Raw genomic sequence first — 19,534 nt, forward strand, 5'->3', positions numbered from 1 at the left:
GGGCTATTCTTCTATAATTAATATCAGACATATTATCTTATGGCTCTTCTCCTACATATTATCTTATGGCTCTTCTCCTTTCTTCTTTTATTTCTCCTGCATTAATTAAAAAGGAAGATGGAAAAGGAATGGAAAGCAGAGAAGGAGAGTTCCTTCTCCACAAAGGCTTCCTTTTTGCAAGGCAGCTCGCAGCATATCTCGCTTGCACAATCCTGAAGTCTATTTAACCCGTAAGTGTTTTTTATCCTGACTTCCTGAAGGCCGTGTGTGCTTCCCTCCACATCTCCTGGTAGAATCAGGGTTCTGCTGCATTTAGCTGTATAGTTTAGTTTGGCATTAATGTATGGATCAAAACCACAAAGCAGCTTTCTGCTTCCAGTCCCAGCCACAGTCTCACTCTTTCCCCTTCAGGCGCTTTTCATTTGTACACACCCCACACAACTCACCACCATAACTAGAGAGGAAAAGGACAGGAGGTGACAGTTCAGGTTTCTTTTGATGCTCATCCTAAACATAGCATGAAAACATTCAGATCTCCCTTCCCACCCCCCACTAGCTGACTGGAGAAGATTCACCAGGCAGACAGAAAAAGACACCGACGCGGCAGTCGGTCAGCCTGGAGACCAACAGCACAGAGGGAAGAGCAACAAAAAGTAAAAACCAAGGCACGGCTTCGCGATTCCAGAGAGGAAACTTGAAATAACACTTCAAGAAATATGATTGCTTTGGGGGCAAAACCAATATGTTGCCTGGAAAAAATACTCAGGGGTCTCTTGAATGACTGCAAAGGATAGAGTGGGTTCCGTGGGTCTGAAATTTCCTGAGGATCAGAGATGTGTCAATTCCTGGGTGCTTCAGTGGGTTACAGAAACAAGAAACAACTGTCCAGTTCTGATCCAGACCTAGATTCTGTCTGAAGGCTAAAGGTGCTGTGATCTTAGTGCTTAGGTGCTTAGTCTCATCTATATTAAATAGCTCACCCGAACCTTCTATCGCCAAAACTAAGATTGAGCTTTTGTTGAGGTCTTGCAGATATTACCAGTTTACTTTTTCAGTCTGGACTCAGATGTGCCAAAACAACTTACTTTATAATGTTTTTACCCTGATCTGGAGTGTAAAATGTTGAAAACCTTCTGAGGAAGCTCATTATCGGGACTGACCAGTGAACAAGCTCTGAAAGTTCAGCTCAGCTTTGTTTCATGGAAAACAAAAATCAAAGTTTAGGATTCCCTAGTCATCACAAATACCGCTTAACATCCTGAGAGGACAAATACCTTTCAAGAAAGAGACTGGGCAGATGTAGTCTAGCCCATAGACCTCCGACTCCCCCAAATTCTCCTGTGTTTTGTTGCCATTACGCATTCTCTGCCCTCCACAGTTACAGAGCTGGATGTCTCTGAAACAAACAGCCTCACAGAGGGGAAAACTCAAGAAAAAAAGACCATCTCCCCATGGCACTGAGCTCAGAGGCTCGGCACTAAACATCCGCTGGAAATCAGTCTGGAAAAACAATAAGCTCCTTTCGAAGGCGTTACTCCGTGAGGGAGTTAACCAGCAATCCAGAAACCAGACTGTCATTAGGCAGCACTAGGAACAGCTGCATGGAAAGGAATGCTCTTCAGAGGCTGCCCGACCTCCACTCAGACAGGAGCTTGCTTTAATAAGGACAGCTCTTGTATGACGTCTTAGAACAGCCCAAGGGGCTGAACAGAGAGAAATCTGTAATCATAAAAGCTAGGGACGGAGTGGGATTGAATTCTCCTTTCGTATGCATCCCAGTAAAAGTGAAGTAACTAATTTGTCTGAATCCAGCAAAGTTGCTTGGGTTTTGCACTAGCTTAATAGCATGGAAATCATTGTAGGCATTCCCCTAGCAGAACATTATATTTTTATGATTATTATTCAGCATGTACTGCAGCAGCAGTTACACATTCCAACTGTGTTAGGACTCCATTGTGCTGGCTCTTGAGAGACACGAGGCACAATCCCCGTTCAACAGTTTTGCCATCTCAACAGCCAAGACAATAAGAGGACCAAGAAAGCAGTATTACCAGCTCCATTTTAGAGAAAGTAAAAAGGAAGCACAGAAAAAATCAGGCAAAGGTTTAATTTCAGGCATTAAACATGGTAGGTGAATTAAAGGTCTGCCGTCCTGAATTTCGGTGTGTGCTCTTGCTTCAGAGATCAGTGTGACCAGACTTTTAATTTAGGTACGTCAGATATCTAAAGTTAGGTAGGATCAATCAGAAATTTGCTCCAAAATAAATGGAAGGCAGCCAATAATAAAGGCAGCAATTCAATCCAGGTCTTCAGGCTTATGCCATGAGAACAAGGATGCAGTTCCTCTAATACTCTCTTTGAGCACCCCAAGTGATGGGATATCTAGCCCATTGAAGATGCTGTCTGGAGCTAAATCAACAAAAGAATCCCACTCCTCTGTCAACTTTTTCAAATTCCACATCTTTCTTTAATTCAAAAAACACACAACTCCTTCTTCATCTCTTTCTGTGAATTCTCAAGCCTTATCAATGAGACAATTCAAAAAAAAGTGTCTCACTTGAGTATTTATCTTGTGGGAATTTAAAAACATTTCCGGTTACAAAGTGTCTGAGTTGCCCAGCTAAAGTCAGCAGGTTTGTTCGGAGCAACGCTGGCTTCAAAAAGTGCCTTAAGATTTCCCATAAAAATGTATAATTCTGTATGCGAACCTTAGTTAGAAAACTATTTGTGCCTGCAATAACCTTGAAATGTTCTGTGAACTAGAAGCTCTTTGCTGATGAAACAGGATGATATTTGTGAATTGTTTTGGATGGGATTTTTTTTTTTTTTTAAATTGTGAAGTCACAAGGGACAAAAACTGTTCAAATCCAACAATTTGGTTATTTGTTGTGAATCATTTCCTTGGCTCAGCTTCTCAAACAAAATAAAGGTGGGGCTTACAGAGGCACCCATCTGTGATCTAACTCTTGTCCCACAGTAATCTGTAAAACTCCCACTGATTTTAGCAGGGGTAGAGAGAGCCCAGTGCTGAACAGCTTTGAAGAAAACACCCTAAATAAATGCTGTCTCGCTGCTTTATTGCAGTGGCCAGATGAAGACATCTTCAGCTGCCTTTACATCACAATTTGATTTCCCAGTAGAGAAAATATGCTTTTTTCTTTCTTTCTCTGCCTCCCCACCATGCTTTATGACAACTTCCCCTGATTTTTCAGTCCTCAAATAATTATACTCCTGTAAAAACTGCCACTTGAAAAAATATTGAAGCATGTGGGATTTAGCTCCTGTTCTCTGGTCTCATCATAATGCAATTATCCTTAGCACACCTTTGTGAAGAAAGGAAATGCTTTCACCTCCATTCTGTAGATGAAGAGGGGACATACAGAAGCTATGGACATGCTCATGGTTGTACAGGAAGTCTCAGACTTCCCAGCCTCAGGAGCGTGTGCTAACCGTGATGATTCCTGTTTGGGTTGCTGCAGTAGGCTTTTATACAAGTTACTCAGAAGACTGCTCATGGCTTCTGTTTTAGGGCTTAATACAGCAAAAAAAAGAATATTGGACCCATCACATAGTCTTGTTTGGGACAGAAAGTGGCAATAATGAGGTGCACAAAACTTGGGTGTTTTTGAATACTAGGTCATTTGCATGATGTCTTCTTCAATGCACTTACATCTGGGGAATCACTCTTGTATTTTTTCCTATTGCCAACAGATGTGGGTCTCCAGAAATATAGAAAATCTCCAACTCTGGCCTGTTGTGGGTCCTATTGTGAAGCAATAATTACCAGAAGCCTTGGGGGAAAGTGTACAGCCTTCTAACTGCAAAGTTACAGAATAATTTGCCTGTGACCCATCAGTTAATGGTTGGTTTAATCTCCACAGCAAATGTATGTATTTTTATCATATTGTCACAGATGTTTTTATTATCTGTAAGACTATCTAATCTTCTTAAGAGTTCTGCTCAGTTCTTCACCTCCCTGATATCTTGTAGCTCCACTAACTCCATCTAAGCTATAATAAGCTTTCCGACCCGATTTTTATTCATCTCTTCCTTGTTTGCACTCTCTGTTTGCCTTTCTCTGTTTTTTTCCCCTTATCCTTGCTACTATTTGTCTGCAAGAAGAGCCCTAGAACTCCAATACTCGTATGTAACTCATCTTATCAGCATGTCACAGTAGGGCTGGGATGAGTCAGGCCAATACTTACTTTCCCTGAGGTAACTGAGGTGAGACAACAGAACTTCTGTGTTGTAGAGGGAGGTGGTTCGGAGGAAGTCATCCTTGTTCATTTTGCAGAGCTCCTTGCCATCCATATTCTGGAAGAGGGTGGTGTCAATCTCCATTAACCCATACTCCTTTATGGCCCATTCCAGCCACTGGCGCACGTGTTCCTGGGTCCATAGGGTGGGATCTGGCAGAAAAGCACAAAGGATGGTAACATTATATGTGACCCTCAAGCCTGTAGCGCTCAGTGTAGCCCAACCAAAGCAATAACCATTGTTTCTACAACCAAATGGATTTAATTTACTGATTCTAAAGCATTTTGCCAAGATGAGCAAGAATTGTGCTAGAAGAGGGCACAAGGCCCATAAACTGATCATACTGACTCCCTGGCAGAATAAGTTCACTTGACTGTTTCCCACCTGCCTTAAACTTCTACCTACTGCTTGGGAACAATCTTAATGGCGTTTGTCTGTGGCTGTTCTCTCTTTGATAAAAAGCTTCCAAATGCAAGCTTATCCCTTTGGAAGCGTATGCTTGTCACAGCTTCAGTTCTGCACTGCTATGTAATTACATCAGTGCTGTATAAGTCACACCATCCTTCGCAAGTGCATTACAAAGTCCCAACAGATGGCATTTTAAAGTCTGAGGATGGCGGCATTTATGGTCAGCAAAGGGACTCTGAAAAAAAAATATTGCTTAAACAGAACAGCTTGCCATGTATCTCTGAGTCACATTTGTTCACCCTGCTGACAAGAACACAATTCTACCTCTGCTAGCCCTGTAAAACCAACACAGCTATTGGATGGCAATGTGGATTTTATACTGTCTCATGCATCATTATCAACTGTCAGCAAAGCTCCAGCTGTGGAATCTTTATTACTGGCGATGACGTAAGAGAGAGATTGAACCCGGCTGGAATTTCAGACCCCATGGTGATGGTTTGCTGCATCAGTAGTTAAAAAAAGAAATCATCCTTTGAGTTTTGAAAAGAGCAGTAGATCAGAAAGTCATGGCAAGAATTTGTGCCATGATACCGTTTTTACAGAGTCATTTTCAGAGCATATCTACATTTTCAGATATTTCCTGTGCTACTTCTCCCCATGTGTGCCATTTAAAAATTTCAGCCCCAAATTCATGTTGCATTGTGGCTGGGCAGGATTGTGAAGTCAAGCCTAAATTTTGGAGAAGTTTGATCTGGCTGTTGGAGCCGGTACCTTCCTCTACAACAAAGCTCAAATGCCTCCAGTCACAAGTTAGGAGAGAAAATGGATCAAAAACAAGTAGCTGTCACACAGCTGGTAACTTGTGCTTTGGAGAGGGCAAGAAATGCCTCTGCCACACTTATAGTGTGTAAAATAATGCCTCGGTCCAGGACTGTAAGCTATGTGTGCTTGGGCTGCAGCGATCCTGTGAGACAAGGGGTCAGGTAGTGGCTGTATGTGGTGCAATCCTGGGCAGCTAAGTTCTAGACTAACTGCATAAAATGGAGAAGTAAGCACAAGGAATATTGAAACTATAACTCTGACATTTCCTCACTGAATTTCTAGTTAACCCAAATGATTTAAAGCTGAATTCTAGTCATTGAACCTACAACCCAATACATTTGCAAGTCTGCTTTGGGAAAGAAAGATAGACCTCCTTTAACTTTCAGCAACAACCAAATTAAATCCTCCTTTCTAAGCCCTGGAAAAGAACTGTAAATTTTACAGTGCATGTATTCAAGGCAGAATTCTTTTTTTTTTTTTTTTAATTGTAAGACTCATTTGTCTCAAGTTTCGTAAAAACCCGACATTTAGAGGGCATCATGAATTTGTGGTCTCTTTTTAAACAAACACTTTTGACTTTCAGATTCAAGCCCATTTATCACTGCAAAAGACACTGAATGGTCTCTGAAAAACTGCCTTCTTGAAACATTGCTCAGAGTTCATTATTATTACTATTGCAAGCCTAATGTGACATTATTCTTGCCTATCTTCACCCTAATGCACTATAAATCTTTACTCTGGATTGCATTAAAATTTCCAAATGCCTTTCTTGGATGATTTGGGCTTCACATTCTGCAGCCAGAGATCTGGGATGATGTTCATTACTGTCTTCCAAAGTCTGGTAAATCACTGCTATTTCACAAGTATCTCAAGGTTTTGATTTGTAGATGGTCACAAGGGGAAAAATAAGTCCTTTTTTTCACTTTCCTTCAATGAGGAGATTTTTTTTTCTCCTCCACTGAGGGCACTAAGAGTCATTTCCCCTGTTTCAATAACGCTAAACTTTGGGCCACCCTGGGTCTTTTTAAATATGCAGAAATAGCATGGCAAAGAGCAGGATAAATGTTCCATCTTGAATATCTTTAGCATCCCTTATAATGACTAGCAGGTATCAGCTAAAAGCCTTCTAGGCAACATATCTGATCCTGCCACCGGTTAGGTTAGCCAGTCTCTCTAAGCAGATCCTAACAAGGGCTTAAATGGTACTTTGAGATTTGCTGTCAATCTTTTATTGGCTTCCCTTCACTACATTCAGTTCAAGCTTTTCCTTTTCATCCTAAATGGCAAACAAATGCTTGGGAATTGTCATCTGTTCGTGGTCAAGCCACGATCAGAAAACAGAGCTAAATTCCACGAGTACATTTCTTTCTGCCAACAGTTCAACTGCTTGAATCAGCCACAACCCTTGACACATTGTGTGAAAAGCCGGACCCCCCCCCATGAAATCAGTGGAAGTTTTGGTATGTAAATCAGGCCAGGGCTTGACTTACAATATTTCCCTTGCTGGAAAGCTCCCAGGCTAACTTGTTTGCATGTACGGTGTTTATAAACTTTACAGGGGAAGGACTCCCTCTCATTTCAGGTTCAGACTTCACAGGTTGCCTGCCACAGCAGCTCTCATCCTTGACTATCCAAATGCATTTAATGCATCTTGCCAATTTCAGACAGCAGATGTGGATATCAAATACAAACAGAGAACTGGACAGGAATGTTCTCCTGTAATATTTTTTGGAAGATTAATGCAGTTTCTGCAAATACAATTTTCTAGTTTTCTACTTCCAACCAAAAAATGAAAACATAATAGTTCATTTTGAATCAACATGACATGAAAAGTACATCTGGATCCTGCAGAGAACCATGGGAGTTACAATTTGGGTGCACTTCATGCCTGTTCTTGCCTATGAACTCACTGTTTGGTCATACCATGCATGTCCCAGGAAGCACTGCAGGTTCTACTCTGATACATTGCAAAAAGAGAAAGAATTGAAAAAAAAGCAGTAATAATTCACTTCTTATTCTGCTTTGAGGTAGATCATATACTGGGACATAGGAAATTCTCACTAGCCAGAAACTCTGACTTTTTCCTTACTTTTTACATGGTTTGTAAGCAAGAGAACTCCTCAGAGGGTAGATAAATAAGCCTTATCTGTTCAGCTGGATAGTTGAGACAGTCCAAAGAAATATGACACAAAGAGTTTGATGGTGGTGGTACCTGCTGGGACAATGACTCTCCTCTCATTGGTGGTCATGTTGGGGGGAGGCCCATTCTTCTCATCCATGTAGGTGCTGTAACTCATTGGGTTGGACTCTGTCCCTGCTCCGACGAGCTTGCTGCATTTGTTCACACTACAGTCTACAGGGGACTCCCTGAAATGTGAAAGGAAACAGATGACTAGTTGTTATTATGCACCTTTCATCCCTACTGTAGCAGAAGGAAATTTGGGTTACAGATATGGCAAGTATCCTGGAAGGGAAACGTTAAGGGGACTTTCTGTAGATGTGGGACAGGCCATTCCTGGCCTGGCACATGAGTGTCATAAGGTGTTCTATGAATCAAATGTCTCATAGAAGTGATCTCTGATAGTGAAATCAGCTTGAGGAAAGAGTTGGAAGTGCAAGGAGGAGCGACTTTCAGTCAAAGGCAATAGCAGCTGTAGGATTGCATGCAAAACCTCTGAAATATCAAAATTCATGAACCAGATAAAAAACGAGTATATGTAAGTCCTTACCACCCAGGTCCTAGGTCTATCCATCACTTGCCCCCTCCCTGCACCCTGTAGCACTCAGCTACATCTTAGCAGTCCTGCAGACACAGCTTTATGCTCCTAGAAACCCTTCTTGGACTGTTCCACTCTTGTACTGTGTTAAAAACCACTCAGCATGCTGTCTTTCTGTGGCAGGTGAGTCTAGGAATTGACAAAAAGGCAGTACTTTCCACCTCCCGACCTAAGGCATTTCTGCAGCGTGAATCAGAAACACGGTGACACGATGTCAGTAAGACAGGACACAAAGCACCCATGCCAAAGTGACCAGTTGCAGGAGAACACGACATTAGCACAGTATCTAAAGGGTCTTGTTTAGACACAGCTGAATGTAACTGATCTTGCCTGTTCTTACGAGCTAAACAGTCCCAGGCTTGTCTATTACTTGGATAGGAAATCTAGAAATCTTAGGTGCCTTAGGCATGAGTCAAGGACTGCAGACCACAGAAACTGTGTGCGAAAGGCTCTGGCCCCAGTTTTACTTCTGAGGTGATGGAGTGATGAGGAGGGAACATTTAGCAACTCAGGTGGCACTGTGCGAAGACCTGGACTACATGCAGACCCTTGGCAAGCAGGAGGCTTTCTCTGTCCTGCTCTGGGAGAATTATGAGCCTACAAACCACAGATAGGGAGTGCAGATTTTGTTTTTCTCCAGCTGCAGTAGTAACTCCTGCTTTTAGCTCTAGAGGTCACTTAAAATACCAGTCTACAGCCTGCCACATGCACAGAGAGCATCCCAACCCTGAGGAATGTACTAGGGAAGGGCAGGATTATTGCTCTCTTCTTTACAAGGGAGTATTAGTGTGCAACCCCTATGCAAAGCAAGCACAGAGCCCATATCCAGCGCAGTTCAGCCCACTGCTTTAATCGCACAGCCATCCTTCTTCCCCGCCAGAAGAAAAGTGGCTTGGGAGGAAACCATTTGCTGAAGGGTAAGAACTGTGACAGTGCACCAAATCCCACCCTCTGAGTTCAGCTGGCAAGACTTCCAAGTTTGGACACTAAACAAATTTGTTTCTTAATCTGAATGGCAGGGAGGGGGCGGGGGGAGAAATTACTGAAATTCAGTTATCATGGCTGGGAGATAAATGCTCCACCGAGATATTCTAAGGCAGATGGTAATTTTTTCCTCATGTCTTGCTGAGGGAATGTTGCTTGAAAATGGAAATAAGATGTATAACTTACACATGTTCGAATTTAAGGTTTTACTATTTCGCCTACTGTTTTTCCAGGCAGGGAACCAAAATCCGCCTTCAGAGAGGCAAACTGCTGAAGGTTTAATGTCCCCGTGGCAGTCAGAGGAGAGTCTGAGCAACTGCAGGGACACCAGGGTTTTCACAGGGAATGTGATCATTTCTAACTCTCTGTTGAAATTCTCTGTGTCAGGTGTTAAATGCTGCCTGTACTGGCAGAGAAAAGCCCCGGAGCAGCACAAAGGATCTTATTCTTTCCTGAGGTACAGGCTGTCCTGACAAGACTCAGTAAAGCAGCGCGAGCATCCGTGTTTCGAAGTGTCAGGCTCCGTTTGGCTCAGCGCGGACCAGGGCCGGGAGGTGACCAGGAAAACAACCCCCTCAGCTGAGATGTGCGATATTTATGCTAGAATCATTGCTTATATAATATTCATACAGAACAACAGGATATATCCAGGCTCTCAAATAAGCCCATCTTCCACAAAACGTATCTGTGTAGGAGCGTACACACTTTCCAACGGCGTGAAGTGGCACACATGGACAGAACGCAGAGCTGTTGGCTGCCTTTATTCTCTGCTAAGACTCATGCGCATCCACGTGACCGACACAGCGAAGCAACAAAAATAACACCGACACTGCAAGATATCTCCTCAGCAGTTTTGTGATCATTTTTCACTTTGCAGATGCAGTCATCTCTCTTGGCTTGGCAGCTAGGGCCCTGCTGATCCTCTGACTTGCTCTGTATGTCTCAGAAGCCAAAACCAGATCAACAAATATCCAAGGCTGTGATCTCAAAAGAAGCTATAGGGACTGAGGTGGCCTCGCCAAGCGCTGATTTACCCCCAGCATCCCCCAGGGGAAGAGAGGCCGCTCCGCTGACCCTGTGGGATATGTTACATGTGCTCCACACACCTGACAGAGCTGGTCCATGTGGACATATGGATGCCTCCCTTCCTTCTGAGGAAGTTTTCAGGACGGCTGGATCCAGAGCTAACCCCAGTGGAAATCTGATAACAGAGGACAGACATAACTGGGAACAGCATTACCGAAACATAACTGGGCAGGAGACTGAACTGCCCTTCTCAGGAAAAATACTGTGAAATCTTTAACGACAGCAAGCAGGAAGATCCTTACTTTTGTGTCCTTGGAAACCCAGCATTCCCTACCAAGTCCAAATTGGGCCTTTTATTGGGAAATGAGACAGCACGGAATCATCTCTGCAGCTCATGGAGGTCCATCACTGTACTGCCCCAGCCTGTTCTAAGATGAGGGATTTAAGAGTGTCCCAGCAGAAGGTAGTTGTAGCTGTGGGCCATACAAAGAAGAATTCAGTATGGGAACAACTACAGTATCAAATGAGAACAGGGAGCTGTGAGCCATGAATGGCGTATTCATTGGATGTAGCTCCTTTCTTACTTCATGCATTACCCACAAGCAGACTTTGAGCTATATAAAAATTTCCTCATTATTTGAAATGGTTTGTGCGAAGGGATTTCAGATGCCAGGTTAATCCTTGACTATTCACAGAGACCCCTGCTTCAGACTTTCAAGTGGCTATACATGCTGGAGTTGCTCAGGTTTGGGGAAGAAAACGCTGTAGATCTGCTAAGGTAAAGGGATATAGGCTTCTTTCACAAAATCTCTTAAGTGTATTCACTGTGGAAGTGACAGAGGCCAAGGAATATGAAGCAGTACTCATTCCCACTGTCCGTCCAAAGACTCTTCGTTCCAGCAGCTCCAGTAGCAGTCTCTGGGGATGCCAAGAGCTTGGTGTTTTCTGAAAGTTTATGCTAGACTGGCCAAAATGGACAAGCAGCTAGCCTGGCATTGACTAATAAATCCTCTGTACAGCTTCAGTTTGTGTTCCAGATACCTGGAAATAAAGCAATTACTGTCCCGGGGCCTCTGTCTAGGAATCACCTTTGGCATTCATTCGAAAAAGCAAAATAAGGGATTTCAGTGATTTCTGAACCTGACTCAGCTGTGACCACTGGGATATTTCCTCCTCCTTTCTGTCCTTCTCTTCCTCCACTCCTCCTCTCTTCCCATCTTTTTTTTTTTTTTCTCTTTAAACATGCCACTTTTTGTCTAAGTCCCCATTTGGTCATCTCAACTTTAACATTTACACTTGAAATAATTTATTTTTGTTGTTGTTATTGTTATTCAGTGAAGGAAGTAAAAACAGACACACTGTGATTCTGCTTCTGACTCCTCTTATGGGCAAGGAACGGAGCTATCAGGGCAGAATCAAAGCTCCTTGAACCTTAGCTTTAACCCTGCCTCACATTTACTCACCCAGTGTAAGGAATGTCTGAGAAGGAGGTTCACACTAGAAAAGTAGCCTACACTATAGGTCTGCAGGAAGAAGAGGCAGCTGTAAAGAGGATGGAAGAAGATATATGGTTTACAAAACTCAGGCTGCGTGAGCAGAACACTGAGGCTCACTGGGGTCTAAAATGACTGTGCTTGCCACTGACAGGTAAAACAGCCTGCTGCTCTGCCTGAGGACTAGAACAGCACAGTGAATCCCACTAGAGGGCTCACACGCTATTTAAAGGGCATATTTATTCTTACAGACATCATAGATGGTCCCTTTGTTTTGCTTTGAGAAAATCATAATGGCATAAATATTTTCTGAGGTCCCTGAACCTTAACAGTATTTACATATTCTGAAGCAAGAAATGCTTCCAAGCTATTTTCAAAGCACCATCTACAGCATATTAGCTAGACAAAATTCATACCTTCTCTTGGAATTTCACAGGGGTGTTCATCTGCATCCGTGCAGGCAACCAGAGCATTAGAATATTATTTTGCATTTGAAGATCATACAAATTTTGTAATGTCCTTTTAAAAATCACTCTCTGACCAAATGCAGGTCTGCAGTGGCTTAGTAAATACAGTCAAAATTTGGAACGTCTGCTGTTTGGCTCTCTCTTTGCATTTGGGATCGGTGTAAAATGTATTATTAAAATTGACTGTAAGATGGGTTAAACTTTACACGGCATTTTCCTAAATAATCCTCCTTAATTCATTGGAATTTAAATTGTTTTTTTTTTTTTTTAATTTTTTAAAGAAGCATATATAAATGTTTGTATTTATATTACGAAAGCAACTAAAGGCCCCAACAGCAACCCAGGCCTAGTGTGTTGGGAACTGCACAAGCACATTGTAGAATACAGATCTTTCCCCTGAGGGGCTATAAACTAAATAAACAGAAGATACAAACCCAGCAGAGCACAGAGATTTCAAGCCACACTTCCAGTCCCTCAAATGACGCAAAGAGAGATGAGGGGTATACACCATACCCTTCAGTAAACCCATGGAAACCTGGACCTCTTTTTGGTTTGTGCAACAGGTCAGTGCTACACGTACAATACACGCGTTTCCCAGTGCCTAAGGGGGAGTAAGAAGCATGAGGGTTTTAAGTTTTCTGCCACACGTTTGGACACTCACTGCAAAACATAAATGTGGTGCTGGGTTTTTGTCTGAGCAAGCAGCTGCGCAGGAAGGCAAGAACAGATTTTGAGGCCGTATACTGCAACCAGGTATGACAGTACTCAAAACTTTCCCCAGATTTGTACCTCTGAATCTTGCAATAATACAGAAGTCCCAGCATCTCACCTGAAGCAGATTCCTGCCACTGCCTGAATATCCCATATGTACAATAAGCGTGCAGCTATCTGGGAAATTCTTTCCCGTTTGGGAGCAAACCAGGAACCTCTGGTGTGGCCTCGAAAGCCGGTCGGGGTTGCCATGTGGTTTTGCACTTGGAGGAACGGCTCTGCACAACAGGCTTGGAGACGTTCATCAACGACCCCTTCTCCCACCCTGCTGGGGACCAAACCAGCTCATCCCACGGTGCCTCACAGCTCTCAGACCTGCTTCTGGTCACTAACAAAAAAAAGAAAAGCTGGGCACTGTCCCTTACCGTCATCCAGCTCCCTTCACTGTCAGGTTTCCTATAGCTTTATCACTCCCTACAGTACATAAACCATTCTCTCGACAAGCAGAAAATGCTAGTGCTTCGAGTACAGGTGAAACAGAATAAAGGCTGCTCTCTCTAATGAGGCAGCTGGAAGCTGGTAAGAGAGTGTGCTTGAAAAACAAGAGAGAGAAAGACAAGGAGAGAGAGAGGGAGGGGGAATAGGTTTTGTTATTCAGCCTGCAGTTCAAGTTAATCTGTATTGAGGTTGGTGTTTGCTGCTCAGACGGTGTGTCAGTTTTGCCAGGCAGCTGATGGGCAGAGGAACAAGCAACTGGCGTGGTCCTACCCGAAACAATGAACTGTGATGGACACGAGGGGAAAGGGCACATTTTTAGCCATGAGTAGGGGAAGTGGATGGATACATCAGATGAATGTTCACATTTCTTGGATGGATTGGAGCTCTTGTGCTAACAAGTTATCAAAAGGCAAGGCTGGAAGCTATTTCGGTGCTTAGTTCTGACATCCAAAGCAGTCTTTTCTTTTTTTTTTTTTTCTAACAGGTTGGGAAGTTGTTGCCCCCTTTTTAGAGAGACTGAGGACACTTAGTTTCTGCCTAAGAATCCTGTAGGCTCAAGCAAACCCATAAAAAAGAATTTCCTTTTTGCCCAGAATAAACACACTTCTGGAGGGCCTTTTCTTGGGATATCAGAGCACTTACAGTTGCTAATGAATCAGTCTGTCAAAGCGCTATTATTTTGCTTTTTTTTCAGAACAGATGATAAAATTGTAGCACAAAGACCACAACGGAAGGACAATCCAAGACATTTGACTCCTAAGTACATGTAATACACACACAATAAAAATGCTGCACAGACTTCTGGCCATACAAGCACAGCCACATGCAGAATCCATACAGACCATGCACTTAAAAGATCTGAAAAGCACCAGTCTGTGCTGCTTATGGTAGCTCAGCAGGTGGGACAGGACTACTTGTTTGCTAGGCCCTCCAACGTTTGCTAGTGAGAGAGACGAGTAGAGTACTGGGAGGAAACACCCTCTGAGTGTTGGTCTGACACCATTGGTGTGAGCAACCGATGTGATGCTATAAAGGGCTTCCTCACATGATCAGGGGAGTGTGCTGCCTGTGCCATACGTGAGACTGATTCTGCCACCTCGGTTCTCATGACTAGTTCAACTCTCTGTAGGATGGAGAGGTCAGACCTGCGCAGCACCATGCACAAGCCATGGTTCAAATCCCACTCTGCACTGCCCTCCTGATGATTTTAGAGAGGGATTAAGGAGGCTAGCCTTGGTAGCCCAAGGTAGTCCTCGTGACTGCCAAAAAACCCGTCTGCTGGTACTTTCAGGATCCATCCCATTGCCTGTGCTATCCAGGGATGGTGTTTTTCAGGAAAAGAAAAAATAAAAAATCACTATCCTATGTTTCAGCTTGGATTCTGAGCAAAAATCCCTATAGTTCTTTCAAAGTCCAGATGCAACTCCAAGGTACAACTGGGGCAAGATCAAATTCAATCTACAAATGATCATCATCAAAGACCAACTGACGCAAAGACCTTTATCTTAGAGTAAAATCAGCATCTACTGTATACTTATGAGGAAAAAAAAGCATGCTGCTGTTTGAAGTCTTTAACACCATCATCTCACTATAGAAGTCTGAAAGTGTGAGGCTGCTTTCTGTTTCAAACTCTACACTTTGCTAGGTTCTCAGAAACCAGGAAAATAGGCTGTTAAAGAAGTCCTAAACTAACAAGAAGAAAAACCCTCAATTGTTTAACTGTAATTAACATGGTACAAATGTTACAGATGTTTGTGACTTTGCAAATTAAATTATAACAATGTGCTCTAAAATATAATGCTAAAAACTGAAATTGTTTTTACTGTATATATTTAAAACTGTCATAATTTGAAATTTTTACACCTTATGGCTCTGTCCAAGAGGATGCAATTTTATTTTTTTTTCCCAGGCTTTTGACTGGTAGAAATGAGCTGTGATAAGAAAATGTTTTCAATTTTTTGAGATCCTCATTGAATGGGGGAAATCATAGAATCAGAAAGGTTGGAAAAGACCTTCAAGATCATCAGGTCCAACCATCACCCTCAATGATCCATCTCCCCCAGCTCTAGCTACAAATGGTGTGGGGCAGGCATGGGGCAGGCAATGCTGTGGCTAAAATCCATAGAGGATACAGCATAACCTGTGTGGTTTTGATGGTTAACATCACTGCTCAAACCTAATCCTAAACTCTCTTGTCCACAAGTGGTCACATATACCCACCCTGAAGGTACACATCTGACTTTTGTTCTGCTACGCCTTATAGGCTGCCATATTGTACCTCTGTCTCCTCTTTTTCTCTTCTCTATCAAATACCTCCCCAGTTTCCTACTGCTGCTCCTGCCCTGGCAGAGCACGAATCTAGCTACAGGTGCAACAAGAACTGTCCTCCAATGAAGCTCACAAAGTGCGTGCAGCTTTCACTAGCTTCACTCTGAAGCACTGGGATAAATACCAGCCATTGACCAGCTCCATCTTTAGGAGCCCCTTGAACCATGGCACATTTGTGGGATGCTGAACTAGGTGATGAAATGTGTCATTCACAACAGTGTTTGCAGCATGAACTCTGTCCTGGCAGTCTCACGTCCCAGTCTGTACAATGTTCATGGAGACTTGTGGAGATGCATGCTAAAGAACTGCAAATGCAAGGTCCTGAGGCCATTAAAATAAGGGTGACAAGAAACCCTGGTTCCAGGGACAGTGGGATATGATCCTACATGAATAGCTGTGTTTGTTGGTATGACAGACAAGAGCACGAATGGACGATACGCACTTTACTTTTATTTAAAGTTCAGCAGAGGAGGAAAGGTTTCCTTACCTTGATCCATTCATGTGGTCATATTCTCTTTTAACATTGACCCGGACTGGCTGATTAATCCACTCCTGCTGAGGAGGCAAAGGGTTGATTTTGTGCGGCTGGCCATAGTCAGGGTTCCCTGAGGCTGTCATATCTGCCTTGGGGAGGTGAGAGGCAGCGCCGTATGTGGAGTCAAAGAGGGACTGGTCGTCGCTCACCACCGACAGAGCCTCCTGAGGAGAGAAAAAACAAGCGCTCAGAGTCATGACTAAACCAGTAACTCCACTCGCGTTCTCTCTTTGAGCTGGTGAGCACCTGCAAGGGCCCCACAGCTGCCCAGCTCTGTCTGAAATTGCCATCTGTCAGGATCGCAGATTGAATCAGATTCTTTGGGGTCCGTCAACCCGTATGCAAAACCAGTGGGTTCTTTTGCTAGCTGCTGTGCTGCTCTGGGTGGGGCAAGAGTTAAGGTTAATCTGACTTCTGCAAACAGCAAAGGTGGCTGGTGGGAACCACACCGTTCTCACTGCCTGCTGTAAACAGCCTCTGAGAAGCAGCTTCATCTGTGTGATCTTATATAGTTACCTGCCCACCTGTCTGCACTCGCTGGTCCAAAAACAACCAAAGAGATATGTGCTGTATAACATTTCTGGAGTGTCACTTGAAGGTGCATATTATTTCTATACATCTTCTTTCAAAGGGTGTTGTGTGGTGTTTATATTTGAGGTTACTCGTGAAGGAGAAGCAGTCAGTACAGGTCAGAGTTATGGGTGTTAGTGGTGGGATAAAAAATGCATTACTTTACACTTTTTGTTTATTTTGTGGGAGATGTAGGACCAGTGAGTTACCAAACTGGATTTCTAGAAATGCTTAAAAACAGGAAATTGTTATCCTTTTTATCCTTTTTTTTTTTCCTGGTGAAACTCAAAATGTTGACAAAACGTTTTGACTCTCAATTCCCTTGCGTTGATGCGCTTGGCTTTTCTAAACGAAGCACGCCAGGCTCATACAGGCTTTGGCACAGCCCTGCCGTATTCAAAGCGCATCTGACGGGGTCTGCGAGTTCTTTATGGAGCTAAGCTAACCGCACATAACACAGCTGCCATTATGGCTGGCAGGCCAGAAACTGAACGAGGAACCTCCCAGACTAAAAGTACACAGTCCTTTAATGTGAGTTAATGGAGCAGACCTCCGAAACAAAGACAGCACCAGACTCACCTACTCTGTGGATTGTGCATTCAGAAGACCTGTAACGTGGCTGTGTGTGCAGCCGTGGGCTCCCACTGCACACACACACACAGCTTTTGCTTTCAAAGCTGCTCTGTTGCTAAACCCTTGGTGCCCAACACTCACAGAATACAGTCCAAATTGTGAGCTTTTAAAAATAATGAATTGTTGCCCTCTCTCTTCCTCCCCCCCAGCAGTCATTTCTGAGGTTAGTTTTGCACACTTATGCCACAGCCAAGGAGGGGAACAGAAATTGTGACAACTTCGAACCGTGCAGCTGCTGGAATCCTCCGATTACACGAGAATCTCAGTGAGAATCACATTATGAGGCACATGATATCATCACCAAAAATGTCAAAAGCTAGTGTCTACTGGCTAAATGTGAGAATCTCTCTCGGCCTGAAATAAACGCACTTAGAAAGAGTCAAGTCGGTGCTCTGCATCTACAGCTATCAGCACTTTTCTATCTCAGACCTCAGATCAGATCACGTAACAAAACCAAACAAGCCTGAGTAGCCTCGAGTTTAAGTGGGCCTGACTAAGCTTGAATTCAGGGCAACCCTCAAATGTGTGTAAGTCCTGCTGAAATCACAGTATTTGCTATGAATATTTTGTGAGCAACCTCACACTGATGAGCTGTGATTCCTTCAGCCTTCAAATAACAAAAATGAGAGGTTTTACCACAGGCTGCCTGCTGCTGCTCGTTGCAAGGAGCTCACGCTGCACTCATCCTTTGCAGGAGCTCTCTCCTGGTGAATGTAGAAGGGGCACCTTCCCTAACTGCCCATTCCCATTTTCTGTTTTAATTAGAGTAAATCAGGGAGTGAAAGATGCCCTTTGGAAGAATTTCCTTACGGTGCAATCCCTGTGATCACAGCCTTCTGTCAGAAACTCCTTGAAGAGACCGAGCATATCCCCAGGATAGCAACTTGGCTGCACAGAAAGGTGTAAGGACACAATACCGCCTGGTGACAGCTCTTAAAACTGAGCCGGCCTTCCCTTCAGAGGTAAGGATACAGCATCTTGCTGCTTCTCTGATTTACTGAAGTCAGGCTGTCAGACCGGGGTTCCTAAATGACACATCTTCCGTAAGCCTCTGCTTCCTCTCAGTACAGAGAATGCGGGGTTTCCTGTATTATGGCATGAGGTGGTAGGCAAACCCCAAACACCCCGGGGTGCTGGGCTGCCGTACAGCTCCCTAGACCCAGTCTTAGCTGCGTGCCTCAGGTCAGGGCTGATCGGATCAGTGAGAGGCAGGGAAACCGTGAGTAGCGCCGTGAATTCACCGACCGTGCTTTGAAAACGTTTGCTTTTGCTTTTGGAGATTTCCAGTTTCAAAACATACACAAAGCTCTTTGTAAGGGAAATAATATCTGGGAAAACGCTCTTTCTGCCTAAAGGCATTTTTCTTCTGAAGACAGGTTCTGACAGAAATAATTGGAAAGCTGAGATCTTTACGGCTACCTGCCGCCCCCCCAAAACAAACAAACAAAACAACAAAAAACCACCACCAAAGAGCAGCCGCAGACTAGGATCAATTACTAAGCCAGCATCCAAGTGCAACTATCTCTGCAATACACTGAGCTAACAACAGGCAAGTACACACACTATTCTTGGCCATCAGGAGGAGTCTGCCTCCTCAGATAAGGATCTTCCTTGAAAGACCGGTGGCTGCTGGGCCCTGCCTGCAGCAGCAACTGGAGCTAGCCAGAAGAATGAGAGCCTTATGGGCAGGCAGCAGCTGCGTGGAGAAGCTCTGCGCTTTGCTGCTCAAATGCCCGAAGACTGCAAAACGTACAGGCTTTAAAACTCCGTTGCGAACAGGAAAAGAAATTCAAAGGTGATGACTGCCGCCATGGCAGGCTCAAGCAGTTACTGAACCAGGAATCGTTTGAGCTAAAACCCTGAGTTAGTTCCAGCCACAGAAGCTACAGACTCAAGTCTCCGAGGGAGCTGACGACGCACAGAGCTTCGCACAGAGCTTCTGCAGATCAGGCAGCGATAGCAGCTTGTAACACCTGCCCGCGATCGGCTTGCACATGCAAACAGCAAGCGAGCATTGCTGACTGC

The 19,534-nt window shown here is 43.8% G+C and overlaps 1 protein-coding gene across 8 annotated transcripts in view; it reads right to left on the reverse strand.

Annotated features, from left to right (window-relative positions):
- The window catches only part of FLI1 (Fli-1 proto-oncogene, ETS transcription factor), an 88,777-nt gene that overhangs the window by 21,915 nt on the left and 47,328 nt on the right, over window positions 1-19,534 (reverse strand). For all 8 annotated transcript variants that reach the window (XM_083808096.1, XM_083808095.1, XM_083808099.1 and 5 more), the window contains 3 exons: window positions 16,259-16,470; window positions 7,700-7,854; window positions 4,206-4,409 (listed from right to left, as the gene is read on the reverse strand). In XM_083808096.1, the coding sequence (XP_083664222.1) occupies window positions 4,206-4,409; window positions 7,700-7,854; window positions 16,259-16,470 (571 nt within the window). The remainder of the gene's footprint in view (window positions 1-4,205; window positions 4,410-7,699; window positions 7,855-16,258; window positions 16,471-19,534) is intronic.

The sequence above is a fragment of the Anser anser genome (assembly GCF_964211835.1).
Source record: "Anser anser genome assembly, chromosome: 22".
Taxonomy (NCBI): domain Eukaryota; kingdom Metazoa; phylum Chordata; class Aves; order Anseriformes; family Anatidae; genus Anser; species Anser anser.